General features: G+C 37.4%; 2 protein-coding genes across 2 annotated transcripts; one reads left to right on the plus strand and one right to left on the minus strand.

The window, feature by feature from the left end:
• The first annotated feature begins 1478 nt into the window (after positions 1–1478).
• On the plus strand, positions 1479–9702 carry itm2ca (integral membrane protein 2Ca). Its single transcript, XM_084126748.1, has 6 exons — positions 1479–1785; positions 3708–3851; positions 5437–5625; positions 5868–5978; positions 6060–6210; positions 7979–9702. Exons 1-6 carry the CDS (start codon positions 1690–1692, stop codon positions 8068–8070), a joined length of 783 nt encoding a protein of 260 aa, XP_083982874.1. The 5' UTR covers positions 1479–1689; the 3' UTR covers positions 8071–9702.
• Positions 9703–15544: 5842 nt separating this feature from the next.
• On the minus strand, positions 15545–18151 carry lpar5b (lysophosphatidic acid receptor 5b). Its single transcript, XM_084126747.1, has one exon. It carries the CDS (start codon positions 17754–17756, stop codon positions 16836–16838), a length of 921 nt encoding a protein of 306 aa, XP_083982873.1. The 5' UTR covers positions 17757–18151; the 3' UTR covers positions 15545–16835.
• Between the last annotated feature and the right edge of the window lie 808 nt (positions 18152–18959).

Here is an 18959-nt window from a genome sequence, read left to right on the forward strand (position 1 = left end):
TGACTAAATACACCAGCTCAGACACTGTATCTCTTGCCTTGCTGTTTTTAGTTTGGGAAAAATAAATGTGATATTATTAGCAGCAGACTAATCTGAAGTCTGAAGTCTTCGGATATTATTAGCAGACGACTGATCTGCCTGCTCAAACACATATTATTACCTATTTATGGCTGCTGAGGGTAAAGGCAATTTGAGCACCCACATCCTTTATGAATGTTTTAACTTTTGTTTGTTTTAATAACAGTGCGGTGGTTGATGGGGGTTGTCACTTAATACTTTAAAGTTGGTGCAAGTCTGCAAAACTGCACAAACCTGAAAATGATTTTTGGAGGGTTTTGGTTGATCATTTTCAAGTTATGACTTCTGTTACTCACAAGACAGCCACAACAATCATCTGCCATAAATCCTTCATTTCTCCCTTAAACAAATGCAACTGTAATTCTTAATGGTATCTCTACTCATTTTCAATGCAGAACTCCCATTAAAACATGTTCTGTCGAATGTTTACAGTACTGGTCAGAATAACAGGGATTGACATGTCTATAACAGTATTTTATTTTAGTGGAAAATACAATAAACCTTACGTAGATTAAAGATGTACATTTTTCATATTTCAGTCTGAGCATATCCTGTTTAAATGGTGACGGGCAACTCACCATCATTTGTGGTTTAGTCTGCATCTGTGGTTCAGGATGGACTAGTTTTCCTTGGTTGGCACATGTAACAACAGCCAATCACAGTCATCTTGTAAGCCTGTCATCATAATGGCCCAAAACATTAAGATTTCTGAGAATTAGTAAACTTATCTTGCATCAGTGCATGTTTCTATTTTGCAGCCTTAGATTAAGCATGGGCATCTAACGGACAAGCTGGAAACTTCTTGGCCTGCTGTCTGTTCACTTAAACAGTCCAATCTAACCTATATAGATCTGGCCCGGGTAATAAGACTTGGGCACAGAAACCTGGAGTTTCATCTGAAATGTCAATCCGTAGACAGACTAACAGTTGGAAATAAAGTTTGGAATAAAATACATGTTTCTACTGTCTTTTGTTCTTTGATTAAAAAGCGGTGGTTATTCAACAAACTTACAGTACAACCATGTTTTAGTATGCCAAGTAATGCCATAAATTATATTAATACATTAGCCTATATTATATTAATATATTAGCCTATATTTTATTATATTCATTATGGAATAATTTCGTTTAACATTCTGTCACCTTGTCTGTAGCCAGATAGATAGACAGACGTATTGATTTTCTTATCCTCGGTCATTATCATTAGTATTAGGCTTTTTTTTTTTTTGTATGGCATATATGCTATTACCATCAGATAGATAGATAAAACTATATATATATATATATATATATATATATATATATATATATATATATATATATATATATATATATATAAATCGTACACAGATAAGACTATATATATATAAATCGTACACAGATGATACAAAACGTGCGCGCGCTTGCTGCTCCTGGGTCGCGCGCATCATCACCAGTGTCGCTAGCACTGTGACTTTAAGAACGATTTTTTATATAGAGAGAGAGAAATATATAAATAAATTATAATAGATTCTTCCGGTCTATTAAACAAACGGCAAGTATTGTGTCACAAAGCCAGGGGATAAAGGATCTGCGTGCACGCTAAAAACAGCGTTATTTTCTCCTTTCAACATGGTGAAGATCAGCTTTCAGCCCATCACAGGACAAAAAGCCGAGAAAGAGGAGGGAGATGGAGATAAAACTCAAATATTTATACCACATCCACACGTAAGTTTCGCTTTTTGTGTGCATCATCCGAAATGTCATGGACAACACAGCGGTTCAAAGTAACCAAAAGCCGGAAAAGAAAAGAGCAACCCCGATAAACCACCAGTCACGTCATTTGGTGGAGCAAAATGATCTATTCATAATGATCTATCAACACGCGTGTATATATTTTAGCTGTTTTGCATATAAATATTGTTGCCCTTTGGTTTCATAACAAGAGGACATGGATGCTGCAGCACCTGCACCAATAACATCACATCATGCAACATTCATCATATCCATCTCTGCCATAAAATGTGCACTTTATATCCTTGTGCACTCAATATGTGTGCATTATTGTGATGTATTGTGATAATTGATCTTCTTTGATAATTTAACCAAGTGATGGTAACATCTTGATCAAATTAATATAAAATAGCTTAAAACATTTTGCCCTGCATTTTAAAAGATATTACCTGTAATATATGGGTTGTTATTGTCAGAGGTTAAGGCCTTATTCTTAAGAGCTTATAATGGCAGGGACTGAAATTTGACATAGTGCAGTGCAGGTTTATGTGTCTATGCAACACACACACACACACACACACACACAAATCCAACAGAGACAAAATGGCAGATGGCTACGGTGAGGAGAAATGACTTTGGAGAGCTTAAGCTGTTTAATATCGCTCCTTTACTAAAAGGGGTGCATGTATGTGTTCGCTGTCTTTATAGGCCAAATGACCTCCCCATGATGAAAACAATTTAAAGATGATGTCATTTCTGAGCCACTAAATATAGTCTGTCTCTAATGATTCCCCTAGTCAGAAAACACATACTTGCCTACTATACAGAAAACATGTCAAATATGAATATGCAGTATTCATGAAACAGTAATCGAACTCCCAGCTAACAGGGAAAGTTCTCCGAAAAAAAAAATGTTTTTTTATTTTAAAAAGAGATTGTATGGTGTATTGTATTGTATTGTGTTGGTGTGTTTCAAATATTTAATATAAAAACAATAGGCCTATTAGTCAAAAGACAGTCTCCATCATGATAATAAACCATGCATGCGTGTGTAAGTTAAGAATGAGGCCAGCTCAGGTCATGTGCCGTGCAGTTTGGCAGATGGGTTGCAAGACTGGGGGCGTTATTAGTCATTGCCTATTGGCATCACACATCTAATAATTTCCTTCCGTAGTACGAGAGAGCACTGAATAATCCATTCTTGTCTGCACATGATACAAGTGAATGTAGTGCCGATTGTAGCACGTCTCTCAGCGTGTGGGTGATCGCATTGAAAGTGGCACAGTATTTTGAGGACATGATGAATTTATTCCTGCAGTGTGTGATTGGGTCTTGCCATCTTGATGAGGCCCAAATGTCCTCAGATTGTAGTAGTAGGCTACAACCTGAAATGAGCTACTTTGTGGGTATTATTATAATATGCTTTATTTAAAGCTACACTGTGTAATATTTTAAGTTGATTTTAGCAAAAAACACTTTGTTCTTTCAAAATTATACATTCTCATTAATGTGTAATCACTAATCACAGCTAATTAAGTATTCTCGTAAGTGTATAATCTGCAATTTAGAATACATACGAGCGAGTCGCTCGAATGGCGGAAGCCATGTTGCGCCTCCATCTTGAAAATACATTAGACAAAGAGGGACATACCTGGAAATTCAAGCTTCGCCTTTCGCGTTTTGACACTCAGTGGCACCGTGACGAATGCGAGGGGGAGATTACTCGCGACTGCCGGCAGGTTTGAAATAATACGGCCACCGTAGGAGTTAAAACGCCCTCGGAATGGGAGGGGCTAGAAAGTAATATTCAGTTGGTAGTCATATACAATTTCACCGCTAGATGGGAGAAAATCCTACACAGTGTAGCTTTAAGGGAAATAAAAAACAAAATGTTATAAAAATGTGTGTGTTTGCAGGTGGAAGAGGAGCTGGTTTTGCCTGTCGGACGGAAACGCTCCTCTCTGAGTGGACTTTGCTGTCTGACAACTGCACTGATTGTCTTCACCTGCAGTTTGATATATGCTTCAATATATATCTACCGTTACTACATCATTCCCCAGGTAGCACACAATTATACGAGTGGCATAAAACTCGAAATAATTAGTAGATGATTAGATGATAAGCGGCACATTCTGTTTTATGTTCTGGTGTTATTAGGTGTGTTTGACTTGAAGCAGTGCTGAGCAGACCAGTTGGTCTACGACATCAAAGTACAGCGAGATCGATTAAAGAGCAGACGTTTCTGTATGCTTTCGAATCGCTCTCACGGTACTTTGATGTCATACACCAATCGGAGCACCGCTTCGAGTCGTACACACCTCCAATGTTTCAAAGACAGTCACGATTCATTCCTGAATGAATCAATGTTGTGAAAGAATCAGTTGAACGAATGGCTCGATGACTAACTCATAAAATACAGTTTGGTGCCACCTACTGGTGTAAAGATATCGATGGACTTATCAGCTTTCCTGGAACGCGTAAACTGGTGCACGGAGTTATACATACAGCAAAAAGTGCCGTCAGGCTTTTTAAGTCATAATTTTGACATTTCATTTCATAAACATGACTAAGTATGTCATAGTTTCGACTTTTTACGTCATAATTATGATTTACAAAATAATTTATATATAAGAGTTATACACAATGTGCACACCCGCTAAAAGTGGTGCGTAGTAAAGATCGATTTGTGGATTTAAAATAATTAAATACTTGTTAAAACAAAATGAAATATGTACAAAATACAGCAGGGCTTGACAATAAGGACTGCCCAGCTCCAGCGTGAAATACTGAACTTTCCTGATCAGGACAGCGCTCCATCTTCACGAAAGTTTATCAGCCTTGCAAATTTAAATATTAAAGCCCAAGAGGACAAGAAAGAGAATAGTTTAATTCACATAAAATTATATCAAAACGCCCATCTTGCCGAGTGTCCTTGTAAACATTGTCAGTTATGTCTTAAATTATCATAAACAGTTTAGAAATAAAACTCTTGTGTACCAGTATATTAGATCCGTGCAGCTCTTAAAGTGACAGCAGTCTGATATTCCTGATGCTGTCTGTGTTTTAATGTTAACCAAACAACAAAAGACAAACATTTGCTCACTACTCTTGACTAAATAACTTTTGTAACTTAAATAAGGATTCATGTATATTTAATTTATACAATGAAGAATATATTTTACATTTGATTATTTTTGTACCTTAAAACTATTTAGACCTACCTGAAAAAGCACTGTTTATTTCATAATGCATCTTTGTATTTATGTATTTATGTTGGCCTGTTGAATGTTAAATGGATCTGATCCATGTTCAATAGAAATTATTTGATGATGCAGCAATAAACTAGCTAGTATACCTTAATGCATGCGTTTTTGGACTTTGGTAATTTAAAACATGATCAAAACACTAATCTATTTTAATGAAAAGAGTTCAAATAAGAGAGAAAGTGACAAGTATCGGTAACAGCCAATAGTTGTTTGTTAAAATCGGTATCGACCAAAAAAAGTCCTATCAGTGCATCCCTAATAGAAATACTATTGTCTTATGTTCTTGTGTTAAACGATAACAGTCAGTGATAAGATGGTAAGAACAAAACAGTATTAGAATATAACTTTAAATCATGTATTTGAAATGATGGCGATTCAGGTTCCGGATCAGAGTCGGTTCCACTGCCGTGTTGTGTACGAGGACTCGGTGGCGGCTCCCCTGCGAGGCTCTCAAGAGCTGGAGGAGAACGTGGGGATCTACCTGAAGGAAAACTATGAGCAAATCAGCGTGCCTGTGCCCGACTTCAGCAACACAGACCCTGCTGATATCATTCATGATTTCCACAGGGTAACAGCTCACAGTCACACATGACTTAGTTTCCATTATGCATTTCCAGAGCACGTTTTCACATTATTGTTTACTATTGTCTTTTTAGAGCTGTTTTACAGCAGAACTGAACTCTGTTTGCATCACTGAATCATTATTTTCCTGTTTATTGAAGCAATCTGTATTGTATAAAGTGCTATATAAATAAAGATGACTTGACTTGAGTTTTATCTGAATTATGTGAATGTGTTTGGGTTTTTTAGGGTCTGACGGCCTACCATGACATTGCCTTAGACAAGTGTTATGTCATCGAGCTCAACACCAGTGTGGTAATGCCCCCACGTAACCTCTGGGAACTGCTCATCAACGTCAAGGTACTTGTATTGTTTGTGTGTAATGGCAGTTTTGAAATGCGAATTATATCTACTTGATGTTGCCTTTCTATCTTTTTGTAGAAGGGGACTTACCTCCCCCAGACATACATTGTCCAGGAAGAGATGGTCGTGGCTGGACGTGTTAATAATATGCATCAGCTCGGCCGCTTTATTTACCGTCTGTGTAACGGTAAAGATACGTACAGGCTCCGTCGCCGCAACTCACGCCGTCGTAAGTTTGTCTTTTGTTTATAGTAGTGGTCGACTGGTACGGTTTAGTCAATGTTGACATCTAGAGAGAATCATATTATTCAACTGAAATAATATACATTTTGATTTTACATCATATTTAAAGGTATAGTTCACCCAAAAATGAAATATCAAATATCGTCATTGTTAAAACTGAGGTATAAATCTTTCATCTAAATAATCAATTTGCCAATCCTGAGCTACGAGTCCAATTTGGCAATGCCAACTTACTGCCTAACTAATTCTTCATCTTCTTGGTGGGAGGAAACTGTGCTCTGGTGTGGCTTCACAGCTGCCATGCAAATCTGATTGACGTCCAGCTTAATAGCTCATTGCAGCTAATTAGCGGAACAATTAAGTAACACCCACGGTATGGCTTCCTGTATTAAGCAATCTATTTCTCCCTGGTTCCTGAAGATCCAAGGCTTTTTTGTGATAATATAATATGATAATATTCATGACAACCACAAACTTTGGGGAAACTGGGACGATTTCATGGAAGCAGGCCATCTGCGCTAGAACAGATCAAGCTATTATGATCCATGAATATTTTATATTGTGTTTCTTCTGTATACCATATTTTGAATTTTATGTTATTATATAGCTTATATGCTTAAATAGCTTATGTGTTTATACAGTTCTTGTACACAGGGAATGTCTCACAACTTTGGCTAACATTCTGTCAAGGTTCTCTTAAAATTACAAGCACACATTCTCCCAGTATCGTCAATAGAACGTTCGGTCAACTTATTTGACACCTTCAGTAACAGACAGTTATCTGGTCTTCAATGATGTTCTCAAAACATTAGCACAGAAACGTTATTTATATCGTTCATGAAACTTTTTTAAACGAAATGGTCGTCTAACGTTTTCAGAACATCCAGAGAACATTCATAAGTAACATTCCCATAATTTGTGTAAAATGATAAAAATGAAATGTTCCCTAAACATTTGCATGCAAGATATTTTGAAGAATGCCGGTAACCAATAATTTGATGGGCCCTATTGACTTCTATAGTATTTGTTTTTCATACAATGAAAGTCAAGGCAGTCCATCAACTGATTTGTTACCGAAATTCTTCAAAAATATATTCTTTTGTGTTCAGCAGAAGAAAGAAATCCATACAGGTTTGGAACAACTTGAGGATGAGTAAATGATGCCAGAATTTTTGGGTGAACTCTTCCTTTAATAGGAACATTAGCAAAATGTTCTTAGAACATATTTTTGTTAGCTGGGATACTAATCATTATGCTAAATAAATAATAGTGTAAGTATGTAAAATATTTCTTAAAGCCCCCCTGTAGTCTGTAATTGTATCCCTTAAAACTCATCTTTGATCACCAAAATGACATATTGAAAAGTTTTTTCCTTGAAAAAAAAAATTCTTCATGCCTTAAAAATGGCTTGAATGTAACTCTACACCCTTGCCTCATTTAGTATATGCGGTTATATGAATATGCAAATTAGCCCCGCCTCCACTCACTCACACCAGCTCAGAGATCCACTCGTTGACGATCACATGTTGACTTGATTGATTATCGATTTTGGTTATCGATTTCAAACCATGTCTTTGGTTCACAGTTTTAAGGAGAAAAATTTGCACATAGTTTGTCTTCAAGCATAATAAAAACACCACATAGGCATATAAACAACAATTAAAGCTTGATTTTCACCACAGGGGGACTTTAATGCAAGTAACTCGTAACTATTTTTTGTTTTGTTAACATCATTTTCGTATTCTTCCCATTAGGTATCACCAAGCGTGATGCGCAGAACTGTCACCGAATCCGCCACTTCGAGAACACTTTCGTGGTGGAGACAGTGATTTGTGAGACGCCATAGGCTGTTTGCTTCATTGCCCCGCCCATTTCTGATGAGATCACATCCGTTGTTCTCGGTAGCCACACCCCTTTGAAAATCACCCTCTTTACCTCTGATCCCTCATGTCTTTAAATCCCATTTCGCTCTCTCTTTTTGTACTTCTCTCTAGTAATGTGTATCATTACAAATGTTCCCTTGAAGTTATCTGAACAGTATGTTTCTGCATATTCGCAATAATGAGCATTTTCAACTTGATGCATTTAAAAATGTAACAGTAGCATCTGAAGTCTTAAAATGAGAAGATTACATGGGCATTAAGCTGCACAATGCCTGCATGCTTGCACCTGCGTGTGACTGGCTGTTTTGTGCTCCATCAAACTGCTCTTTGCTCTTATATATTTGCGTGTTTTTAGATCTATACTTCTCAGTCATGAATAGGGGTGCATCGAAATTTTGGCCAAAATGCCATACAATGATGAGAAAACTGGCCAAAAATGTTCACAGAAAGCATTACTCTAACATCCGATCTTTAATGTAGCTTAATGTAAAAAAATCTTAAAGCAAAAAAAACATGTCCTTAGTATTTTTTTCTTGTTTTCCATCAAAAATATCAACAACAACAACAACAACAACAAAAATCTTATATCAAAATCAATGCATTTACTTGAAAAAAAAATTCTTCGAAATTAAGCGAGTTAATGCATAAAACAAGAACGAATATGTGATTGGGGTAAGAAAAATAATATTGTTTTCCTTTTGAGTTAAGGTTATTTTTCTGACCCCATTGACAGATATTTTTCTTATTCTAAACAAACTTGCATCATTTTGGTCAATTTTTCAGAAAGCAAGACTTAATATCTTAGGTCATTTCGCTTCTTATGTAAATGTATCTTGATTTAAGAATGTTTAGATATTTGTACTGGAAAACTAGACACTAGAAATCCATTTTTGTTCAGTGTAAGTGAGGTTAGATCATATGTAAATGGAAAGATATCTCATTTACAGATTTCTGTATGATTGATGAGCACAAAAAACTCACTGAAGTCGAAGCATATTGTGGTAAAAATGGCAAATTCACTTTTCATGTTTTCTAGTTGTACTTTAAAACTTATCGAACACAGTCTTGGTTAAAGGCACATTATTATAGGCTATTTTGCTCAACTTCTTGTATAATAAACGTCAAGACAAATCGCCGTACACATATGTAAAGGTAAATTAACTTCTCTAGCAAAACTGTCTTGCCTTGTGTTGTGTATTCTTTTCTTTCGGTGCATCACTACTCATGGATATCCTAACTGATCCTAGTGCCAGTTATAGCGCCTGATGAAAAATCACAACCATCATTACATTTATCACATGTGTTCGTTTACTACGTATCTCAAAATCCAGTACTCGCCGTATGCCACTTTAGTGCTTCTACAACGCGCTTCCTGTGCCACTTCTTCATTTCCTTTCTCTCTCTGCATGCTTTTGAAGAGAACATGTGCATTGTTTGAGTATTTTCTTATCATATGAGTGAAGCCTTAGGCCAGATTCATGCCCTGGACTAATGTATACAATCTCAAAAGCTCTTCGTGTTTATGTGTGTGTTGAACTTCAAAAAAACTGGTTTAGTTAGGTGAATCAAACATGTAAATAAACCAATAAGACCTACCTAAGTCATTGAGCATCTTTCTGTTACAAAACACCGACAGCATGGGCGAGCGCATTTCACAATTGCAGAAATTGTTTATGTTGCATAACTGCTTGTTTCACAACTTCTTCAGGCACTATAAAGATATCCTGGTGACCAAACAGCTTGCAGAACACATACTGTAGACCATTTTGATGTGAAAACAGCAGGGAATCTTTGAAAAATTGTAAGAAAGAGGAAATGAAATACATGTGTGAGCTTTCTGCCACTGTAAACCATTGTTCTTTTGCACGCCTTGGAAATGATCTTGCATCATCGTGCGCCCTTGCAAAAGATCATTTTGAAAGATAAACTTCCTCTCAAACATTTATCAGTGATCTACATATGCCAATCTTTCCCCTCTCGGTTCAGTAAGAGGTTACAGGACTGTAAGTTTGTCACATCATATGTCATATGTAGTGGATCATTTCTAGTTTGACAACACATGAATAGTTAAATCAAAAGCAAACATTCTTTCTTCATTTTCTCACCATGTTGTTTCAAACACATCTGACTTTCTGTGGAACAAGAATGCAATGATAGCTAATATTAACCATATCTGAAAAGTTCCAAAATGACAAAAGGCACCTTAAAAATAGTTAATATGATGCCCTGAGTCACGTGATAGATTTGTGGGAAGAACAAATTTAAATCATTAAGGTTATTATGTTCAATGTTAACTTGAGAAACACTGCGAGTCAGTGGGTTGATTCCAGAACTGAATCCGTTAACTTTGTAAACAAATCATTGATTTGTGAATTGGATCAACTTTTATTAAAAATAACTGGCTCATAAGAATAATGTATTAATGAATAGTAATGTATTAGCAAAATTTGACTGGTTTTGGAGCTTAAAGGCCCATTCACACCAAGGAAGATAACTAACTGTTACATATTATATAATATAACATATTATATACAGTACTGTATGTAAGGGATTATGTACATCCAACCGGTTTATTATTATCTCAGAATAAACCCAGACAGGGTGATCAGGACCCCAACGCTAAGCCGAGCGGCTACTTGCCACATAAGTAAATAATTAGACATGAAATATTGATCTAGACATGAAATAATTAGGCATGAAATATTGATATTTTATTAGCTCTAAACTAAATGCTTCCGCAGAGAGAGCAGTTGCTAGCAAGCAAGTTCAAACTAGACAGACTTTTAATAGATACGGTACAGTCATACCACTTAAATAATAAATAATTATGGGGATAAGAGATATTGATTTGAGATGAAACTGTTTTTAAAATCGTACCTGTTTATTATCTTATAATCCATAACAGTGTACAAAACAATCGCCGCAAAATGGCAGCAGCTGCGTTTGTATGAAATGAGTGAGAGCGAGTCCACGATACTGGATGGCATAATTAAATAACTGTACACAAAATATTGATTTGACTTAGTTTTAATATTTTATTAGCTCACCAAACACAAAACTTCCTCAAGGAAAAACTGTGCCTAGCAAGCGTATAGCGCTGGCCAAAACAAAAAATTACCATATAGATTGATCTGAGTTTGTGTATTGTTTTCAATCTTATATAATAAAAATGTGTAGACACATGGATGACAGTATACTTATTGAACACTGTTTTAAAATTATCTACATTAAAAAAATTTAAAAAGTCACATGAGCCATTTTGGCACCCATATTTCATTCCATTTCATATATGAAAACATGAGCTCATCTGATGACAATATGAACAAAGCATTACATTACTGAGTTTAAAAGAAATGACAATCTATTGTGATATAATAAAATATCACATAAAATGTCCTTACATCAAATTATTTAATTTAAAGGTGCTCTAAGCGATCACACGTTTCTTTTAGGCTGAAACATTTTTTTGTCACATGCAGCAAACATCTCCTCACTATCCGCTAGCTGCCTGTCCCCTGAACACACTGTAAAAAAACGCGATCTCTGTAGACAGCCCAGGCTCCACAAATGGCAACAAAAAACAAACTGGCCCAGCCTGGACCATGAGACATAACAAACAGTGTTCCAGCCAATAACCGACAAGAATGATTTGGGGGTGGGGGTTGGGAGGTTAGTGCACTTGCACATGACCTAACAGGCTTACTGTACATGTCGTGTCAGCCGTTTTGACTCCTGTGCTATTCACAGGCTTTTCCCACAATACATTTCTCAGTACCAAAAGCAGTTGCAGTTACGCCCTTTTGGCACTAACTGGCTTAGTATGTTCAGTGTTAAGTCTTTTGGCTTCTAATAAATAACTCCAAATTGTTTAAGAATTCACTTGTGCCCTTTTGGCAGTAGAAAGAGCTCATCAAGAGCTTTCATCTGAGATATACATCTCCATTTCACCCACAATGTCACTTACGCCCCTCTGATTCTCACCCCTCCATATACTGTATATACATATTATAATATAATATTGCTATATTTATATTATTTTTAAAATTGCAATTAAAATTGCATCCTCTCTTGAGTAGGTATTTATTTTTAGTTTATACAACTGCTCAAAAAGTATGTTCTATTTAGTATGAATGTGTATGAATGTAATCTGGACGTACTACATCCGCCATGCTGTTATTACCATGTGACCTACCAGCGTCAGTTACTGTCGCTTCACTGCCAATTCACAAACCCTCTCGTGTGGCCTCATGGGATAGTAAAGTGCTCATCATATGCACACTTCAGAATCTCACCGGAAGTAGTAGGTCATCCAGGTATTTTTTGTCTACTCTTTTATGAGTACTGTGAATTCAGACATACTTCTTTTGTCACATACTGTTTTTCGCCTACTTTATAAGGAAGTATGCGATTTTGGATGTACCACATTATATTATACACATTCACTTAAGCCGCCTCAAACGGGTTTGTTCATTCAATAGTAAAATGTGAAAAGTGAAAGTGATGTAGTAAAGTGTGACGAAATAAAAAGGCGGGGGTCTCCGCATAATCCGAATGCAAATGGTAACAGGAGACGCATTTGAAACGCGTGATAATACCAGGTGTAACGGTAATGCGACATGGCGGATCATGTATCTTAAAAAATGTATCTTAATACTGGGAGGAAACAGGGTTTCTCTCTCGCTTGCTCGATTTATGGGAAAAAATTTGTGAGCGACATCAATATGCGGGAGACTCCCAGTGTTGTGCCGAATTTAACTCCTTGCCAAATTATTCCTCTCTTTGAGGCCGCTAGCTGGTTGCCTAACCCCAACCTCACAACTAATCAAAGGTGCATCCAAAATCGCATGCTTCCCTACTATATAGTAGGCGAAAAACAGTATGTGACAAAAAGTACCCGGATGACCAACTACTTCCGGCGAGATTCTGAGCGTGCTCACGAATGATTCAATGGGCACTTTACTATCCCATGAGGCCACAGGAAAGGATTTGTGAATGGACGTGAAGCGACAATGGCCCTGTCCCAAATGGCACACTTCATATGCACTTTCGGCCTCCGCAGCAGACTTCGTCCCGACCAGGGGGGTAATCTATCAGCCGGAAACTGAAGCTTCCCCGGGGGCCGCCATTGATTAGCAGACCATCACTTGCTGTTAGCAATCCATTGACTCCCATTCATTTTGGCGTCACTTTGACAGCGAATAACTTTACATCTGAGGCGTTTAAAGACTTAATTTGTCCATTATTTATTTCTAAAGAAACACGAAAATGTATAAAAGGCTCCATTACCTTGTATCTTACGTTATGGCCCCGTAGAAGCAGTTTTTGTAAAAATAGGCTAACGATTGCGTCATAACCACGCGACTCTCTGTCGCACAGTAGAGAGATTACCGTATGGACAGGAAGAGAAGCTCACGGGCAATCGGGGGGGCGTGGAGGCAAAATGACAAAATAATTAATCAGAATACTTAGCAAAAGTTACTCCTGCTCCTAGCTCATGGACACCTCCTACTCACACTCTCCGTCTCTACAAGTTTCGGAAGGGAATGATTCAGATTTCTCTTGGCAAAGTTACTAGAAGACAGACGGGTTGCTCACGTCACATCTACGTCGTCAAGCTCAGTTTGAGTCTGCGCAGTACGCTCAGCCATCAGGAAGTGAGTGCTTCTAATTGACTTCACTTTTCTCCGTTGAATCCAATGGGGTCGCTGTGTCCATTTCTTTTACTGTCTATGGTCCCGACAGTCAAAGCGGCATTACGTCACGAAAGTGCGGACTCGTAGGAAGACCACGAGTGCTTAGGGTGCCATTTGGGACAGGGCCGATAACTGACACTGGTAAAGTCACAGGATAATGACAACATGGCGAATGTAGTACATCTGGATTACTTCCTTTATCAATTTAAAGTTTAAGTCTCCTCGCCTTCCATTGTTAATTGCACTCGCTCTAGTTGTTTCCTCTATCTGACAACCGACATGTGTGTCCAGTCTGAGGTGAAGGGGGCAGGAAAACAACTCTCCTCAATATTTGAATTTGGACTGCAGTACACATTTCAACCACTAGCTGTCAATATCACATACTGCACCTTTATAGCGGTAGAGGACAAAACTTCAGCACGCGTTTAATAAACAGACCAATATTGTCCGCTGGTGTGAATATAGTTATCTGTTATCGTTCTTGGTGTGAACTGGCGCTATGGCGCTATGAACTGTTATTGTAAGAAAATCGCTTTGAACAGATTCTTCAAACAGTAGGCAGGTTACTTGAACAACATGAAGGTGAGTAAATAATAGAATCCTCGTGTAAAAAAAAAAAAAAATGTGAGTAAACTAGGTATTACTGACAAAAACCCAGAGAGCAATATAATAACTCATATTTAAGGTATTTGAACACAGTGTTTCTGACATTTGACCTTTTGTATCACATAATGATTTGAGTTATTGTTTTTCCTGACGAGTCTACTGCGTTTTGAATTATGTGCAGACTAGGCACTTCAGCTATGGGGAACTTCCATTCAAAAAGACAAACACTAATAATTTCAAATCCCCTTTTCACTTCTAATCCCTATTAGCAGTGTTTAGAGGAATGTTTCTAAAGCAGGTAAATGAAGAATGTGTGGTATATGCATTTTGAAATATTATCACTCAATGTTCCATGCAGTGAGCATTGTGGTTAAGGCAATGTGTTGCATAATAGGCTATACTGACATATATTACTACAGTAATATTGCTGCTGAAAGAATCTAGCTTTTGAGGTTATTCATGGTCTGTTGAAGTACTCTGTTAAAGCTTTTACACTTTTAAATGTCCTTTTAATGTTTGATGGTTGAAGGGTGAGTAGAATAATGTCATCTCATTGTACCCAGTTTTTAAAAATGCTTATTATTACTCTCATAGAGCGAATATTTTACCAGTTTACAGTTTAACGGAAGTTACTCCTATAACTTATCCCACCTTTTTCCTACATCCCGTGATGCTTTGCGTGCACGGGACGTAGGAAAAAGGTGGATAGCTGATGAAATGTCCCACCAAGTCCAAAGGACCACTTCCAAACACAGCATAGTTACCAATCCTTCTGCTTTAGCATTTAACATCTGCAGTGTTAGTTTACACAATCTAAACACAGTTTATAGAACAAATTCTTAACAGTTAAGTCATGCTTGAGACTTTCGCCAAATGGGTTTATTAGGATTATATAAGATTGTTAGGTGTGTGGCAGCTATAAAACAACAAAAACACTATTTTGCATGAGTCAATATAAAACGAGTGAAAATAGTTTACAATTTTCACTACTGCTCTTTATATTTCATATCGAATAATACTGTATATTAGTGTATAGTTGTTTGGCACAAGGGGAGAAAAAAACAGGAAGCTCAACATGAAAATATGACACTTGCATTTTAAAATGTATGTTAACAAACACTGAAACATATACTGTACATATGTCAGGGGTATTAATATAAACAGCCTTTTAATATAAAAAGACAACAATTATTTCACATGATCAAAGACACCTTGATTGAGAAATCCCAGAAACATCTGATTTCATGTTTATTTTATTTAAAAAATATATTATTGTGGTTTATAGAGGTCACTTTTAAGACTTTTTACCTGTCACCTGTACACACACACGTAATTTTTTTAAAATATATTATTGTGGTTTATAGAGGTCACTTTTAAGACTTTTTAGATGAAGAAACAAAAGTCCTAAAACATAATCTAAGAAGAAGTTCTTTAAAATCACAAAAATAAGCAGGTGTTTGTCATATTTAAGATCAGACAATAATGATGCAGGTTTTATGACAGGTACATTTATCATATTTAAGCAGAGTTTGAAGTTTGAGTCTGATCATCTGCATCCCCACCTTACCTCAGACTTCATGGTATATACATTTTAGACAAAACCCTACATTTTTGTGGTTGTGGCTGATGTGCTTTGCCAACAGATGCACACAGAAGTTCCTCTTTAGTCTTTCTAGGCCCACATATTTTACTTTTAAAAACGGTGAGGTTACATTGACAGAGTTGTCACGTCAACACGGGAAGTGGAAAAAGACATAGGCTAGCTTCAATGTGGTTCACTAGTCATCACTGTGAAAAAAAATATAGGCTACAATTAATAACATGTTTTATAGGCTACATTATCAACAAAAATATTACTTTTCTCTTTTGGAGATATTCTGAAAACCACATATGTGATACTGACACTGATAAGTCTTTACATCTAAGCCAGTTAAAAGATAATGCAATTAAATATTATTAAATAACAATACGATATTCTAGTCAAACAGATCTAAAAGCGTGTGGTGTATTTAGACCACTTATTTGGACATTTGAATAAGACATTTAAACAAAATATCCAACCATCTTTTTTTTTTAATGCCGTTTAACCCTCTCATGTGTATGAAATGAGTTCTGAAGTTCACACAGGTGTTCTGAAAGATTAAACACCGTAGATCTATTAATCACGTTTGACACCCATAAAGTGTCCAGATACGTTCTGAACACCTATATTTATTGTTTTATAATTACTTTCTTTCTTACCAAATTTCTGAGGGCACAGATTTTTTTTTCTGAGGCCAAACTTTTGCGAAGAAAACAAAATTACGCGGGAGAAAAACATATTCAGTGCTTTTTCGAGGGAACGCTAAAGCATTGATTATTTTTCATCATGACATGTCCCCTTAGGGTCTCCGTAGTATCTACTGTATATCCTAACTATTTCCAGCTACTCAAGACCTTTCCGTCGTCCTGCTGAGAGAGTATCCCATATCCGTTTGTCTTTTCCCCTTGTCCTGCCGGAAGGAGTCCAGGGAGAAATAGTAGATGACCGGGTCCATACAGCAGTTGACACTCGCCAGGCAGATGAGCGCTCGTAAAACCTCCCCGTGTTCATCATGCATGTCTTTCAACAAGATTAGTATAGTAAACGGCAGGAAAAATATCATAAACACCAACATGTTGACTACAAAAATCAGTATCACGTTCATTCTGTTGTTGACTTTGGCGGCGCCGGTGCTGGGACGCTTCCTCAGCGTGACTATGACCACGACCGTGGAGACGATGTTGACCACCAGCAGAATTAATATAAATATCGCCTGTGCGTACGCCAGTATTTGCGAGGAACTGGGGCGAGTCTCGAAGCACGGTGTGTAGTTGGTGCACTTTTTCAGGCTGCTGTGAAGACGTATAATCTCCGGGATGCAAAGGATGGTGATGAGGATCCACACAACCGCGCAGCACTTGCAGGCGCACGCGGTGGTTCGCAGAGACCGGGAGCGCAGAGGAAAGACCAGGGCGACCAGCCGGTCCACGCTTATTAAAGTGATGAAGATACTGCTCGTCCTGATGTTGACGCGAAACAGCATGATGGCAGCGGTGCACGTGCCCACTCCAAAAGGCCACTGGAGCGTTGCGTAAAAGTAGACGCGCAGCGGCAGGGAGAGCGCGAGGAGCAGGTCGGACGCGGCGAGGTTCACCATGAGCACGGCGCACGGTGAACGGAGCCCGTGACTGCGCAGGAGGATCCACATGGACACCGCGTTGAGCGGAAGACCCACGGCCAGAACCAGTCCATACACGACAGCCGACACCAGGAACCGGTTGGACGGTCCGAGTGCCTCAATGCACGAGTTGGTGATGTTCCCAGACATGTTTCAGGCGTACGGAATCAGAAAGGCTGGGTCGGAGTTGGCCTCTTAGTTTTTAATTGACCTCTGGATGGATTTTAATAGCGGTTTTGAGACCCAGAGAGAAATGAAACGACTATGAGGAAGGATGTAGATTAAGGTGAGGGGGTTTCTCCGCCTCTTTAGTGGTGCTTGTCCTAATTCTCACGGTAGGTTATTCTTTTAATGAGGTATTGAGGTAGGCTATTGGCTGCAAAAAGTTGAACATTTCCATTTGTTCGATGCTCAGGAAAAATATACAGTTCAACTGACCTCATTTTGACCTTTTTGGTCATGTTGTTACAATATGGCTTAAGATGTCACATGGCCATTATCTATTGGCTTGAAGTAAAATTTAAACAGTGGAAGAATTATAACGCACGAAACAATAAATAAAAAAAAACAGGTTACAAAAAAGAAGAAATTGCATCTGGAAAATGATTTTCATCACTGCAATACATGGCATTTTTAATTGTTTTATTAACCTGCATTAGGCCTAGCCTACTGTATAAAATATATTTTATATATTATCTCAAATCATATTTCTATACATTTTAAATATTTCGAATTACGTTTAAGGTAATACATTTTTGATATAGGCCTATAAATAGTCTACTTGAAAATGTTTTGTTTATTTTTGTAACAAAATATAACTAATTAAATTATTTATAACAAGGAGACACTTTCTGCTTCCCATAGTGATGCTCGCACAGCATGCTAGCTGGAGCCGTTTACCTCCAGTCTTTGTGCTAAGCTAGGCTAGAGGTGGGTGCGTCAGACAGAGTTACAGCACGCACGGAGATGAAAAGGGTATATATGGACTTATCTAACTCTGGGGGATACAGTGAATAAGGTATAAGAATAAGAATAAGTCCCAAAAAGTTGGCGTGTTCCTTTAAGTAAACATAAAATTCACTCCAACCATTATCTTAAAGGGTTATGTTAGAATTTGTTACAAAAATGTTCCTGCAAATTGTAAAATTTCAATTTCTTATGTATAAAAATCAGTTATAATCAGTTACTGTGAATTTTGGAACCCACAAATTCACCTGTCACCTGTACACACACACACACACACACACACACACACACACACACACACACACACACAGTGTCCTGTGTGTACTACAGACTTCACATCTACCTGCATGCTCCTTATATATAATTTCTACTGCCAAAATATCAAAT

Source organism: Abramis brama (genome assembly GCF_963993115.1).
Source record: "Abramis brama genome assembly, chromosome: 10".
Taxonomy (NCBI): Eukaryota; Metazoa; Chordata; class Actinopteri; order Cypriniformes; family Leuciscidae; genus Abramis; species Abramis brama.